General features: G+C 41.6%; 1 protein-coding gene across 5 annotated transcripts in view; it reads right to left on the bottom strand.

Moving 5' to 3' along the window:
- CHD6 (chromodomain helicase DNA binding protein 6) overlaps positions 1-15,686 on the bottom strand; it is a 148,404-nt gene that overhangs the window by 73,446 nt on the left and 59,272 nt on the right. For all 5 annotated transcript variants that reach the window (XM_047771070.1, XM_047771074.1, XM_047771072.1 and 2 more), the window contains exons 11-15: positions 14,171-14,414; positions 12,838-13,014; positions 12,081-12,224; positions 8,965-9,220; positions 8,002-8,212 (exon numbers count right to left, since the gene is read on the bottom strand). In XM_047771070.1, the coding sequence (XP_047627026.1) occupies positions 8,002-8,212; positions 8,965-9,220; positions 12,081-12,224; positions 12,838-13,014; positions 14,171-14,414 (1,032 nt within the window). The remainder of the gene's footprint in view (positions 1-8,001; positions 8,213-8,964; positions 9,221-12,080; positions 12,225-12,837; positions 13,015-14,170; positions 14,415-15,686) is intronic.

Genomic DNA, 15,686 nt, shown 5'->3' with positions numbered 1-15,686 from the left:
AAAAAATTACAACATTCACAATCCCCATAAACATATAAAATACTTACAATTAACCCCAATAAGAAATATGCAGGACTTGGCAACATGACTCAAGGAGTCATGTTGCTTTGGTCACCATGTCCCTAACACCCACAGAGGTCCAAGCACAAGGCTGGCATCTTATATTTACTGCATCAACAGTGTATAGAAAAGACCTGAATAAGCAGTACCACGTTCTTCAGCTGCACAAGGATGTCAATCCAACCTGAGGTGCATAAAAGCCAATCAAAATCCCACCAGATGTATGTAAGTACACATAGATAAATACTGATATGTAAATGTGTGTGTACACATACATATATATATATCTATATCTATATATATATCTTTTTTTTTCTTGTAGTGAGAACTGGAGTAAGTCAGGGAGAGATTAAAAAGAAATAATTCTCAAGAATTCTGAAGTCCACCTACAATAATATATGAGCAAAGGAACAGAAATATTGATCAAAAGAATAGAAAGGTTACTACATACCCAGCATATGTAATATTTTAGTATATTTTATGGACAGTGTTTTATATGAATGGGAGAAAGATGGACTGCTATTTAATTAACAGAAAATCAGACATATTTGGAAATAAATTAAATTAGACCCGTCCATTATATGCCATTTACCAAAATTACAGAAAGATTGAAGACCAAAATATATAAAAAAAAGAAAGAAATCCAGCTTAAGATTATGAGTTAACATGCACACTTCATTCTTTTATCTCCTCAAATGTCTAATAAAATGACAGGAAAAGGGATTTTTTTTTTTTTTTTTTTGCTTCCTGCTTTTTAGGGCCGCACCCACAGCATATGGAGGTTCCCAGGCTAGGAGTCCAATCGGAGCTACGGCTGCTGGCCTATGCCACAGCCACAGCAACATCAGACCCGAGTGGCGCCTGCAACCTACACCAAAGCTCACAGCAATGCTGGATCCTTAACCCACTGAGCGAGGCCAGGGATCAAACCTGCAACCTCACGGTTACTAAGTGGATTCGTTTCTGCTGTGCCATGATGGGAACTCCAAAGGGATTTTTTTTTTTAATGCATAATAATGCCCTCCCCCAAGTAAACCTATAAACAGAACAGGAGAAGCCATAATAAGATTCTGGAAGTTGCAAAGTACACCAAGTGGTATCTGATCTGGAGAAACCAGAATCCCAGGTGAGAAATAACCTAATTCAGTACAGCAAATATCCCAAGGGAATTAGGCACTGGTGGCACCAGATAACCCTGAAAATGGGGGTACAAAGAGTCTAAAAACAAGGGAACTTACTAGTTGAGTATTTGTTGAAGTATCTACTAGCCTAATAGGCCATTCACCCCTGCCTTGAAAGGATAAAAAATATGTACCTGTCTCTACCCTAGGAGATGCCATACAGGTAAAGGCAGAGGTACTGTACTAAAAAAGGGAAGAGAGAAGTTCCCGTTGTGGCTCAGCGGTAATGAACCCGACTAGTATCCGTGAGGATGCTGGTTCGATCCCTAGGTTCTAACCTCTAGGTAGTGCCTACCATCTGGCAGCCAAAACCAAACATCAGATGAAAGCCTCTGACCTGAAACACAAAGGCTTTGCTTCTGGTGCGGAGGGGCAAGGTCTTAACACACCAAGTCTCCAGGAGATAACCACCACAAAATTTGGGCAAAATACGAAACAAAACAAATGAACAGAAAAACCCACCTGAGGACACTCCAGAGTTAAGGAAAATAGGCAGATTTTGGAGAGCACCAGAAAACTGTGGTGGGGATTTCCCCAGAGGGGAAGCCACAGTTATGGCAAAGTTTGAGGGCAGTTATAAATCTTGATAAGCAGCCACTGTTTTTCTGACCAGAAGCACCAAGGGAAGGAGTATGGGGCAACCAGAATTGCCAGAGGGTGAGAGGGGATCTCCAGAAAGTAAAGAGGCAGAGACGGTGAACCCCAAACTCTGGGTATAACCCTATCTAAGGCTCTTGTTGACCTCTGACTATTCACACATGCTGTGGCACACTTAAAGCAGCTGGAGCTGCCACTGGAGCTGCCACCTATCCTAGACATGGACAATTTGCATTTCAAGTCTCACCTAGTCAACTGCCTCCATATAAAAAGCATTAACGTCTTCACAGCAATAAAACAAAATCCTGAATTTTCATAACAAAATATTCACAATATCCAGGGGAAACCCAAAATTATGTAATATACAAAGAAAGTGGAAAAATCTGACACATTCTCAAAGGAAAAGACAAGATATGTCAAACCTAAGATATCTTAATTATCAGATGGAACTTTAAAGCAGCCCTTAAAATTATATTCAAGGAAGTAATGTACACAATGAATGAAAAGATAGGAAATCATAGCAGAGAAACAAAACACACTTAGAAGCAAATGGAGGAGTTCCCGTCGTGGCGCAGCGGTTAATGAATCCGACTAGGAACCATGAGGTTGCGGGTTCGGTCCCTGCCCTTGCTCAGTGGGTTAACGATCCGGCGTTGCCGTGAGCTGTGGTGTAGGTTGCAGACGCGGCTCGGATCCCGAGTTGCTGTGGCTCTGGCGTAGGCCGGTGGCTACAGCTCCGATTTGACCCCTAGCCTGGGAACCTCCATATGCCGCGGAAGCGGCCCAAGAAATAGCAACAACAACAACTACAACAAAAAAAGACCAAAAAAAAAAAAAGAAGCAAATGGAAATCTTACAACTAAAAAACAATCTCTAAAATAAAGCAAGCAGTAGATAGGCTTGATAAGCATGATGGAAATGACAGACAAAAGAGTCAGCAAAACCTGAAGATAAACAAATCAAAAGAAGGGAGAGGAAAAAGGACTTAAAAAAAAAAAAAAAAACAGAGCCTATGGACTTGTGAGATAATATCTAAAGGTCAAACATACGGGTGATTGGAGTCTCACAGAGAAACAAGAAAACAGAGCAAATGGAAAAAAAAGAAATCAAGAAATATTGATCAAAAGCTTCCCAAATCTGACAAAGGATGTACATATACAAATTTAAGGTCAGTGAACTCTGCACAAGATGAATTTTACACATCATAGTCAAACTGCAGCAAATCAAAAATTAAAAGAAAATCCTGATAGAGTAAAATAATACTTTTTGTTTGCTTGCTTGCTTTTTAGGGCTGTACCCGCAGCACATGGAGGTTCCCAGGCCAGAGGTCTATTGCAGCTATGGCTGCCAGCCTATACCACAGCCAAAGCAAAGCCAGATGTGAGCCTCATCTGCGACCTACAGCACAGCTCACGGCAACACTGGATCCTTAACCGACTGAGTGAGGCCAGGGACTGAACCTGCAATCTCATGGATGCTAGTCAGATTTGTTTCCGCTGTGCCATGGATGAGAACTCCAAAATAACATATTTTATACAGGGGAAGAGCCACTTAAATGTGAAACGTCTCATCAGAAACCATGGGGACAAGAACAAAGTGGAATAACACTTATTTCAGGAATTTCTGTTGTGGCTCAGCAGTAATGAACCTGACTAGTATCCCTGAGGGTGAGGGTTTGATCCCTGGCCTCGCTCAGTGGGTTAAGGAGCTGGCATTGCCATGAGCTGTGGTGTAGGTTATAGACATGGCTCGGATTCTCCACTGCTGTGGCTGTGGTGTAGGCTGGCAGCTACAGCTCCAATTTGACCCCTAGCCTGGGAACTTCCATATGCTGCAAGTGTGGCCCTAAAAAGACCAAAAAACCCACTCACTTCGAAGTGCTGAAGGGGAGGGGAAGGCAACTCAGAATTCTAATATGAAAGACAGAAACATAAATAAGCAAAAAGAAAAAATTTGATAGAGAAAACAGACACTGTAGGAAGACTGAAAAAAATCTATCATGATTGATCTCAGAAAGAGAAGACACTACACCTGTGCGATAACTGGCTGAGTACTATAAAAACTGAAAAATTACAGAAGAAAACTAGGAAATTAAAAACAATTACATAATGAGAGTCTAGGGGTTAAAGCTGAAAGACAGAGTAAAGGAACTCTACCAGAGGTAGAGCAAAATATAATGAGAGGGGAAGTAGAGAAAAGAGAAAATTATGTGATCAGTCTAGAAGATCTGACATACAAGTAACAGCTGTTCCACAAAGAGAAGGCAAAACAGAAAAAAATAAGGAAGATAAAATACAAAGAAATTCCCCAGTACTGAAGGAACATAGATTTCAGATGGGAAAGACCTACTCAGCCTCCGGTTCAACAGACAGTATATGAAACCCAGTTCACTGTAAAAAAGACAAAGAGGATCAACCAAAGCTTCTTAAAAAAAAAAAAAAAAAAATCCCCCCCCCTCCACAGACTAGGAATCAGAAGGGCTTTGAACTTCCAAACAATCGTGGAAGCTAGAAGTCAATGGACTAACACCTTCAAAATTTTGTGGGAAAATTTTAACCTACAATCTCAAACTTCGCCAAACTACTGCTCTCGAGAATGAGAGTAAACTGACAAAGTCTCTAAACTTACTTACCCTTCACCTTTTCTCAGAAGCTCCCAGAAGAGGTACATGAGATCCACCAACAAGATTTGATTCAAAAGAGAAGGCAAAAGAAACTTGTCAGTGTGATGAAGGAAGGGAGATCACAGATGGCAACTGGCCAGAGAGGGATAGACAGAAGGTCCCAGGAGAGAGAGCTCAGACAGGAAACTGAGGTGCTGGGACCGAACAAGAGGAGATCTAGACAAGAGTAAATTTTGGAGCTGAATTATAATAAGTATATAGAAAAATAGAAAGAAAATATAATTTTTAGCTTTAGGAAAAATAAAAACTGTACAAGAAAGAAATGATAAACAGCACACTACATGGCTGAGCAGTAACAGCATTTAAATAAGTCATAATGAACCCTGAGGATTAATTTAACCCAAAGTACTACACAGCATGTTGGGAAAATGGAAGTCAGGAGTTTCATATGTGGTACTTATGAGGAGCAGTGGAAGAAGGGAATATTCATCTTCTGTAGTAAAGGACAGATAACATTTAAAACCAAAAAAAAAAAAAATTACAACTACTAACATTATTTAGAGATATAACTAGAAATACCAAAAGAAATAGCATAAAGAGTTTAAAGTAAATGTTTCATGCAGGAGGAAACTGGGGGGTGTGGTGGTATCTGGAAATGCTCTTTTTCAAAGGTCTAGTAGTATAATTTGGCTTCTTAAATTATGTGCATGTAAAATTCTGATGAAGATAAAAAACCAAATTAAAAAGAGAAAAGTAATGATGATACTAAGGTCAGAAGACCCTGTTAGATACAGAGGTAGGGTGAAGAAGCCATAAAAGAATTAAAAGAAAATGCTTAATATTTATATGACTGCAAGGTTGAGAGGTGGGGGAAGCATTTTTAAGCATATTAATTTAAGCATTAAGCTTAAACTTAAGCATAAATAAGCACTTAAGTTTATTTAAAGCTTTTTAAGACTGAGAGATTTGACTATGATCAAATTTAAAAATTCTAAAAATAAGGGAGTTCCCGTTGTGGCGCAGTGGTTAACGAATCCGACTGGGAACCATGAGGTTGCGGATTCGATCCCGGGCCTTGCTCAGTGGGTTAAGGATCCGGCGTTGCCATGAGCTGTGTGGTGTGGGTCGCAGACGCGGCTTGGATCCTGCCTTGCTGTGATTACAGCAACAGCTCCGATTAGACCCCCAGCCTGGGAACCTCCATATGCCTCAGGAGCAGCTCGAGAAAAGACAACGACAACAATAATAAAATCTAAAAATAAAATAAACAAACAAACCCATAGCCATAAAGAAAAAGTCAAAAACAACACTGGGGAAATAGTCACACCGTATTCTTCTTTTTTTTTTTCTTTTTTTGTCTTTTTAGGGTCACACCTACAGCATTTGGAGGGGTCTAATGGAAGCTACAGCTGCCAGCCTACATCACAGCCACAGCAATGCCAGGTCCGAGCCAAGTCTATGACTTACACCACAGCTCATGGCAACACAAAATCCTTAACCCACTGAGAGAGGCCAGGGATCAAACCTGCAACCTCACGGTTCCTAGTCGGATTCATTTCCGCTGCACCACCATGGGAATTCCAGTCACACCATATTCTTATGTAAACAAGCAGTTCTTATAATTTAATAAACAAAAAAAGCAAAGAGCAACAGAAAATAAAGAACATAAATAAGCAATGCACAAAAAGGAAATACAAACAGCTAGTAAATATGAAATACATTCACTGTCATTCATGATCAGAAATACAAATTAAAATAAAAGGCCATAACTTTGACTTACTGAATTAGCAAAGACTAAAAGGCAAAAACAGTGTTGTTAAGAGTTTTGGGGAGAAAAGCATTCTCATACACCATTAAAAGACATGGTAAAAAAAGTCTTTCTACAGGGTGTTCTGGAAATACATATCAAATACTTCTAAAAATGTACATCAGAATTTATCCTTACATAAATCCTTAGAAATATCTGGAAACATTCTCAATGATATGCAAAGTGATATTCAGAGTTCCTTAAAATGCTGAAAAAGTGGAACAACCTTTAAGACAGTATTCATCCAGATCATTAAAATTGTTATAGAAAAATAAAGAAAAAAATTTCATAATATATTAAATGAAAAGGTGAGTTACAAGGTAGAAAGTAGAATATGATTCCAATTCAAACATATCAACAACAAAGCAAATATACGTATGCACAAAGAACAAAAAAGACGAAAAACATAAACACCTAAGTAGTAATGGGAGTTTTGAGCAGGTGGTGGTATTATCATGTGTCCTTATTTTGAACAGACACTATAATATTTAGATAATTTGAAAAGAAAATGAGCAATAAATGATAAAGAAAAATAGCATATAAGGGAGCTAAATAAAGACATCTATACTTAGCAAAAGTCTGTGAATTACACTATCACTCATTTTGGCGGATCTTTAAAAAAACTGCAAACTAGTTGTTACGTATATTTTGAAGAGTGAAATATATCTGTATGAGAAGCAAGTGTCCTGGCAATCATCTATGGTGAATTTATGAAATACGAAATTGCTTTCTAGTTCAGATATATTCCTCAAAGAAAAAAATAATGTAAGTCTTAGGAATTCTTTACCTAAAGATCCCTACTGCAGGGCTCTGAGAAATTCTTTATTGCTTAATCCAATTCTGAAGATTTATGTAATGTTAAATGTCAGCATAACCCATAGTTAAATTGGTCATTTCTTTTAATACTTTTTGTATAAATTATGTTATAAGTACCAACAGAATCCTCAAGGATCAGGACATTCAACAAAACTGAGATTTGCAATGCTGATTATATAAAAATAAAGATGTCCTTTAAACTTAGCCATGCCTTGGCTAATAGTTTCTATGATCTTAAAAGTCTTTTAGCATTAGGAATAAATTTTAAAAATCCATTTGCCATCTTCAGGTCATTAACATATCCTCATGAATAGAAATGCAAAGCGCAGTGTATAATGTAACAAATGCAGTACCCACACAGAAAGCCAATAACCCACATAACCCCCAGGCTCTCACCTGCATGAGGAATGGAACTTAGTTTCAAGGGATTATAGGGGTACAAACAAGAAAATAAATTGGGATGCCACAGCTAGTGTAGAGGATTTGTTGAGAAAGGACATAAAACATCCCTAATTTTTTTTTCCTGGGTGTTATCAGCAACTTGAAATAGTGATGCTTTCCGGAATGTATTTTCTCATCATTAAGGGGGAAAAACAGTAAATATTTTCTTAACCTTATGTAATGCTACTCAATTCTGTTTCTTCCAACAAAAGAGAATGTAAATAAACATGTAAATTTTAGTTTTTAATCAAAGCAAGGGCTCCAAGAGAGAAAATTCACTCTATAGAGTTAAACTTGGGTATACTTGGTCATAGGATTTAATTCTGAATTTAAGTAACTCTTTAAAAGAAGATTCCTTTTCTCTATTGTTTAATGCTTTGTTGCTGTTAAAACATCATTTCTGAAAGAATCAAAAAGGCATCAGAGAAAAGGCACTGCCTGCGGCACTTGATGTACAGCTGTGACACAAGCCTCACCTTCTCTGGATGAGGTAATCTTCCAGGATATCGAGACAGCGCACCATCTGGGAGAAGATGAGAACTTTGTGGCCACCAGCAATCAGCTTAGGGAGCAGCTTATCAATCAGCACGAGCTTCCCCGCTGCTTGAATCATGGCCTGCAGCTGAAAGTCGGGGGCATCGGGGCTGTGGGTTTTCCGGAAGTCTTCCAGAATTTTCTCCTCTGCTCCTGAAAAAGTATGGAACAAAACTATTCCTTGAACAAACACTAAGGTCAAAAGCTACTCCCCGCTTGACAGAACCGAGGACGTGAAGTGTTAGGTCCCGAACCAACAGTCCCGTGAAGCAATGTTGCATGTGCCTCCCTGGCCTGTGCCCTCTGCAGAGGGCTCTACAGTCGAGGCAGGGCTGTCCTGACGAGAATGAAGGGGATTTTCTTTCCTGTGAAGTACCTGGATGACTCACGCAAGTAAGGAGACCACCATACTTCAAGAGAAAAATTTTTTTAAGAAAGAAAGAAACTCTCACAGAATGCTGACAGAAAGATGTACCTCTCAACATAAAAACTAGCCATTAGCAAAACCCAAGCCACATTTTGATTTACGATTTTATCAAAAAAGATTAAAAAAAACCTTTTTCACTTAGTAAACTAATTTATTGGAGAGTTTTAATCTCTTTTATTCAATGAAGTAATACATCTCCCTGCCCCAAAGTGGAAAGTGTGGACTAGACCACAAGTAGACAAAGGACATCCCCGTCTCCTGATGGGCAGACTTGGCAGAGGCAGGCTCAAGATGGGGCTCTGTGTGCTCACTGGCTGGGCTGCTGACGCAGATCCATCAACCTCTCTGAACCCTAGTTTGATGCTCTGTAAAAACATCACAACACACACCCTAGCATTTCACGGGAACTCAATACGCAAGGTCGTGGGCTACTGGGAGGCTGACATGGGACCTGCGCTGCCACCGTGTCCCCACTCACCGTTGATCAGGTAGGGGTGGTTACAGCACTTCCTCAGCTCCATCATGGTGTTGATGAGATTGGGCATGTTGTGCTGATTGGCCCCCTTGGTCAGGAAGGAGAAGTTCTTCTCCAGGATGGCGCGGTAGTACTTTTTCTGGATATTAGTCAGCTCTACTTCGATGATCGTCTCTTGTTTGGGAGCAAGGTTCTTTTCCACGTCATCTTTCAGCCGCCGAAGCATCATTGGTTTTAGGATAGACTGCAGTTTCTTCACCTGTCCAGGAAAAATGAGACCTGACCACCTGCCCTGATCTTGAGTCCACAACGGTTACAGGGGATTCCAACCTTCACTACCATCCCTTGAGCATCTAATCACAGTACTGTGGGAGGAGACTAAATGAAAGGTCTTGACTGACTCCTGAACGTGAGGAGCTTGTAACAGAACTGAAACAAAAAAAAAGGGAGCTGGTTTTAATTTGCAAGGAATTTCTGAGAACCTGTGTGGAAACCTTACAAGATAAAAAGGGAGAAAGATCCAAAGACAGGTCCTCTTCTCCAGGATGGAGAGAACAAACCTCTCTCTAACATGCACACATGTGCAGCAACTACCTGAGCATATTTACGTCATGTTAGGAGGTATGAATGATATGTTACCGAGGGAAGATGTATATGCTGAAAGAACAAGGGAAGAAGCAGAGGGAATCTGGGGGTGGGCAAAATGGATGAAGGTGGTCAGAAGGTACAAACTTTCAGTCACAAAATAAATACGTCCTGGGGATGTAATAATACACAACAAGCTGACGGTAGTTAATGATACGATATTGTATATTTGAAAGTGGCTAAGAAAGTAAATCATGAGAGCTCTCATCACTAGAAAAAAATATTTATCCATGTGTGGTGATAGACGTGGTGATCATGTTACAATATACACTACATGTCCTGAATCACTCTGACATACATCGGAAAGCAGTATAATGTTACACGTCATTTACACCTCAATTTAAAATAAAAAGCAGAGGCAATCTGGAGACGGATTCCTCCTACATCTAAATAACATCGGCAACAAACATGGCTGGGGGTAGCAATATGTACAGTTAATGTGGTAAGGGGACACCCCCCCCCATCATGCAAGCTGTCACTTCAGGGGCGCTCTGAGCCTGGCCGTGCTCTTCGCTATGGTTTGTCTGTTCCTCTCCTAAGAGCCCAGGCCTGGACAGCAGACCTCTCCGCACTTGACTGCACCGGCAAGGTGACTTGCTCACTCTCCCAAAGAGAGGGCAGAGAAGGGACTGGACGTCAAGGCACCTGGGTTAACCCTGAGCTAAAACACCATGCCAGTAAGATTAATCCTGGTGGGAAAGGGCTGAACATCAAGGTTCAAGTCATAAAGAGCTGCTGAAAAATTTTAAAAGGGGTAGGTTCTGCATAAATAAGTTGTGGGCTTACCCATGCTTCCTGATAAAATATGAAGTGATTTATAGAATTTTCATTTACTCTGGTTTAAAGTATATAGATATTTGGTGCCATGTTTGTGGTTTTCTCCTAACCAACCCCAATTTTAAACCTAACCCATTTAATGAGCACTTTATTTTACCAACCGTGGTACTTAGGAATGTAATCCCCCAAATGGATACAGAATTCCTATCTAAGAGCCCAGAGAGGGAAGACACAGCTAGGAAATTGTTAAAGACAGGGACAAATGCCAATCTGCCACATGCTGGGTTCAGCCTTTGCCCTTCACTTGGTTCATACCTTGAATCATTTAGAGCTTACTATATGCCAGACACTGTGCTGGTCAATACAACAAACACAACTTTGGAGAAGGTGTGGGCCTTGTCCTCAAGGAGGTCATTGTCTAGGAAGAAGAAAAAATGCATACCACAAAATAAGTGCAATGGGAGAAGAGGATGCATTTCTCATGGTCCAAAAATGGAGAGAAGGCTGGAGCTGGCTTTTGAAAGATCAATAGATACTGCAAATGTCAAGAAGTGGAATTAAGTTTGATTATTCACTGCTCTCAAAGTCTGACTCGCCACAGAAGTAGAAACAAACAGATTGGAACCACAGAGTGTACTCTCAACATCTGTTAGTGAAATTCCCAAACCTTTTCAGTTCCCAAATTCTCTGTCCCAACCTACTCTCACACCACTGCTGGATTAATTTAGCAGAACTAATTATGTCATTGTTGCAGTCAAAGGCTTCCATTGCTTCTCTAATACCTACCAAATTCTTCAACTTGTCTTTTAAGATCTTCCCACAATGTAATACTAAGCTCCTCCGGCTTCGTACTACACAATTCATCCATCCTGTTTCCAGCTCAACCAGATGATTCCCTACTACTGAATAAATTCCACTCATTACGATTTTTTTTCCTGTGAAAGTAGTCACCATCTCTATCTCCATCTATTGGAAACTGACTCACCCTTAAAAGTCAATTCTCAAATCCTACTCCCTCCATGAAGTCTTTCCTATTTCCCAGAGTGACCTTCCTCGCCTTTAAAGTCTTCAACTCTATTAATTGATCCTCTTTTGGCATTTAAACTTGTCTGCCTTATCTCTGTAATGTCCAGTTGAGATTTCTACCCGAAGTAGATAAATACGATGCTACCAGGTTTTGAAACAGTCCGATAAGCTAGACTCAGGACTGGATCTCTGAAAACAGGAAATTTAGTTGATTTGGACAAAACTGGACTTATCAACTACTCTAGTATATGCCTGCCGTTTCTTTCCTCACTACCTGTGTATTCTGTTGTACTCAAGAAAAACAGCCTGGAAACATGCTGCTAATGATGGAGGAGGAAGGATGAAGGATGAAGGAGCAGAGGAGGAGGGAAGCACGCTCCAGAGGCCAGAGCTACGAACAAATCCACTGAACTTCCATATGAAATCAGTGAAGGCAGGAGGCCAGATATAAGGTGTTTTTGGATGTTGATCCATTTATCCTTTGGAGTAACAAGAACTGCTAACAATCAGTTTACCCCTCTCAACACAAACAAATTAAGTAAAGTGGGCAGTGTTCATTTTACCAGGGATGTGAGAGCTCGCTAAATCCTGTCCCCCAGGTGATCGGTTTTCCCCTGGATGGGGAAGGTAATCATCACATTGCCTCCTCAAATCCTCAGGCCCCTAGTTACCTGCTCCTCTGTTTTCAGATCTCCAAACTCCTCCAAGAAAGCAGTCTCTGAGGGAAACTGAGACGGCTCCAGGAAGTTGAGCAGACTGAAGAGCTCCTCCACCGAGTTCTGCAGGGGCGTCCCCGTGAGCAGCACCTTGTGTTCCTGCACAGATTCACAGCACGCGATAAGGCCTGAGCCGCCAAAAGGGAGCTCTGGGTAGGAAAATGAAGCCAGGGCATGCCAGGCTCAATCTGGGGCAGTTCTGCTTTGCATTTATGACAAGACAGGGTGACAACATGTCATAGGTATACAGCCAATAAACAGATCAACTTTCCTTTCATATCCCAGAGTCCAGCAGCAACTTCCTGTTAATTAAAGCAACCATTCATTCATTCGGTGTGATTGAGCGCCTGCCCGCCACACACTGGGCACTGTGCCAAGGCAGTAATGTAAAAGGCCATTGTTTTTGGTACCCAGGTCATCCAGGGGCCTGGAAACTGGCCAAAATATCTTATATTTCCAAGTCACAAATCTCATGATATTTAAGATTCCCCTGGGTCCCTCTGGGAATCAATTTGTGGTAAAGGCCAAATTGTTGACCAAGTTCATAACAAAAAAATCTGAGTCCTGCACTATCAGAGCTATCGAGGGCAAAAAGAAAATCTAGGGTCCACAGACTGTGCACAAGTAAGCCGCATGCAGATGGCTAAAGGACCCTTGCTCCACCATGAATGGAAGGGGCCTGTGTTTATTGAAAGAGCTTGCCAGCACTCACCAGGGCCATGAGCTTCAGGCCCTCCAGAAGCTTGCAGTTCCTATTCTTCAATCTGTGGGCTTCATCAATGATCACACAGCTCCAGTGAATCTTCTTCAGCTCCGGGCAGTCTGCCAGGATCATCTCAAATGTTGTAATGACAACATGGAACTTGAAGACTCCTGACAGGGGGTTTCCCTGAGGATGACACAACCAAAGGCAGAGCTTTATGCGAGGCTCTAGTCCCACTAATGGGTTCCCAGCTAGACCGCAGGAGGCAGCACTACTAAAGCTGTGACCTAGTGAGAAGCCAATAAGCACTGTCCTCCTCATTTGAAAAAAGAGAGACGCTGAGAAGGAAAAAGAGAAGAGACCCAGTTCCATCAATGGAACAAAAGCAAGAGAGCACGTGCCCTCACAGAAGTTAGGCAGAGGAGCAGGACAGAAGGCCGAGCCAGGAAGCTTCTTACTTATTCCTTACCGTGGTGAGGAAACAGATGGGTATTGATTCACACACTGCCAGCCAGGAGTTGGTCTAAATCAGGCATAGCATAAATGCCCAAGGAAATCCTCTTTGCTGCTTTGCAGGTATAATCAATTTTACCTTGTAACTTGGGTTCTAACAGAGATTCAATGTCATGATCCTGATTCACCTGGGACAAGTGCTACCAGACAGGACACACCTTTGTCTTTCAGCCTTAGTGTTGCCATCACATTTAAAAAGTAGCTGTGGCCATTAGAGTACAGCTTAAATTTCTTCCAAGCATCTCCTCCTGCTGTCTGTAACACCTCCAGGGAGAGCACTACCTTTGAGTTCATTTAATTTTCACCATACTTAATTACAAAAACCAGTGCTCTGGACAAGCATACTCAGTGAAGTGACTGAACTTAACAAAAACATTTTAAAAAATTCTGTTGTGCTTTTAACAATTTTTCTTTATCCTTTACTAACAAATCTGTTAACCTCCTCTCTCTCCGAATTCCCTGGCTGAGAACTCTTCCTTTGCAGATGAATCCTTCTGCTGACTTTCTTCACTGAGCACATACCAATTCAGGTAAAATCTTCTGCATGTAAAAGCAACTTCATAAGCCAACCAAGAAGCTAAGCCTTCAGTGTCTTAAAAAGAGCCTCTGGTACATGTCAGAGAAGAAAGCATGCCCTACGATTCTGTTTTATCATAAGTTAAAGGACCAGGGAGCAGGAAGAAGTCTGTCTCAAGAAACACATGACTATCAATAAGTCAAGAGCAACCCAAGGCAGAGTATTAAACTCTGGAAGACAAGGGACAGAAAGGCTGTCCTCAACTATGACTTCAGGCTGTCACCGGGCCTCTGGGATGCGTGGCAGGCTCACCTGTGCGTCTCTGTACACCATCTCATACTGCTGGATCATCTGCCTGCTGATCTGGCTGCCGTGGTACACGATGGCGTTCATCTCTGTCCATGTCCGGAACTCCCGCTCCCAGTTGGTGATGGTGGAGAGCGGGGCGATGATGAGGAAAGGGCCGTGGATTCCCCTGAGGAATATTTCTGAAAGGAATGTGATGGACTGGATGGTTTTCCCCAGGCCCATCTCATCAGCCAAAATGCAGTTTTTTCTGCAGAGTAAGAAATACACATAACTCATCATCATTACAGGAGAGAGGCAGAGGTAGGTTATAACGAAAAAGATATTTCAGAAGCATCCCATGGCCTGTAAGGTCATCAGTGAGGCCTCTATCAGCATCTTCCAAAGATGCAACTGAGGCAAGTTTCTATTACCATTATTCATCCCCTGCCTACTTCCAAAAAGGAACTATTACCTTCCCTGGTGGTCCAGTGGTTAGGATTCGGCGATCTCCCCAAAAAGGAACTATAGCAACTTGTGAGAAAATATGTGAAATAGATCCATTTAAATATAAACTAAAAATACTAATAATTAAAATGATAGATGGAGTACCCATTGTGGCCCAGCAGGCTAAGAACCTGACGAGTATCCATGAAAACGTGGGTTCGATCCCAGCCCCGCTCAGTGGGTTAATGAACATTGCCATGAGCTGTGGTGTAGGTCACAGAGGTGGCTTGGATGTGGTGTTGCTGTGGCTGTGGTGCCCAGCAGTTGTAGCTCCAACCTGACCCCTAGCCTGGGAACTTCCGTATGCTGCAGGTGTGGTCCTAAAAAAAAAAAAAAAGTTACTGAGACAAGGAGAAAAAAATCCTGCCCCAAACCTAGGCCAGTTTCTGTACCTGATGAACTTCACGGAAGCCAAGCAAGAACAGAAACATAAGTTATGTGATTCTCATTGTCTATCACTTGTGTTATCAAAGGACAAATGTTTAACCAAATTCTGTATCAGAGTCTCTTCCGGTGACCCAGAACCCCAGAGTGCAGTGAGCTCTGAAGAGGGTAGCCCCTGCCCAGGCCTACTCCTCACTGTAGGAGGGCAATCCCAGACCTGGAGCGCTTGCAGAGCTCTGCCCTGAGCCACACTGTGAACAAGCAGCAGAGGGAAGGCGGGGACAGGGGTCTCCAGAGTTCCAGCTTGCTGTGTTTTCCACTACATGCTGTCCTTAAAATCAGTACTGGGGGTAATACTCTAGAATGTTTCCTCTAGACTCGGATAGGAACTAAAGCAGAGAGGTGAAAACTGAGTGTGACAAGTCTGGGCCACCCATGCTCATAAACAAGTAGCAGAGCTGGGGGGTAGAATCCATTCCCTTTTAGAGCCAATTTTTCTAGACTTGGAGGTAAACAGTTTCAGGAGTTCCCTGGTAATTCAACGGGTTAAGGATCTGGCTCTTTCACTTCTATGGTGCAGGTTCAATCCCTGGCCCCAGAAATTCCACATGCCACAGGTGTGGCCAAACAAAACAAAACAGTTTTTTTTTTT

This window comes from Phacochoerus africanus, chromosome 3, assembly GCF_016906955.1.
Source record: "Phacochoerus africanus isolate WHEZ1 chromosome 3, ROS_Pafr_v1, whole genome shotgun sequence".
NCBI lineage: Eukaryota > Metazoa > Chordata > Mammalia > Artiodactyla > Suidae > Phacochoerus > Phacochoerus africanus.
The sequence above is the reverse complement of the archived record's forward strand: the minus strand, read 5'-3'. Positions and strand labels throughout refer to the sequence as shown.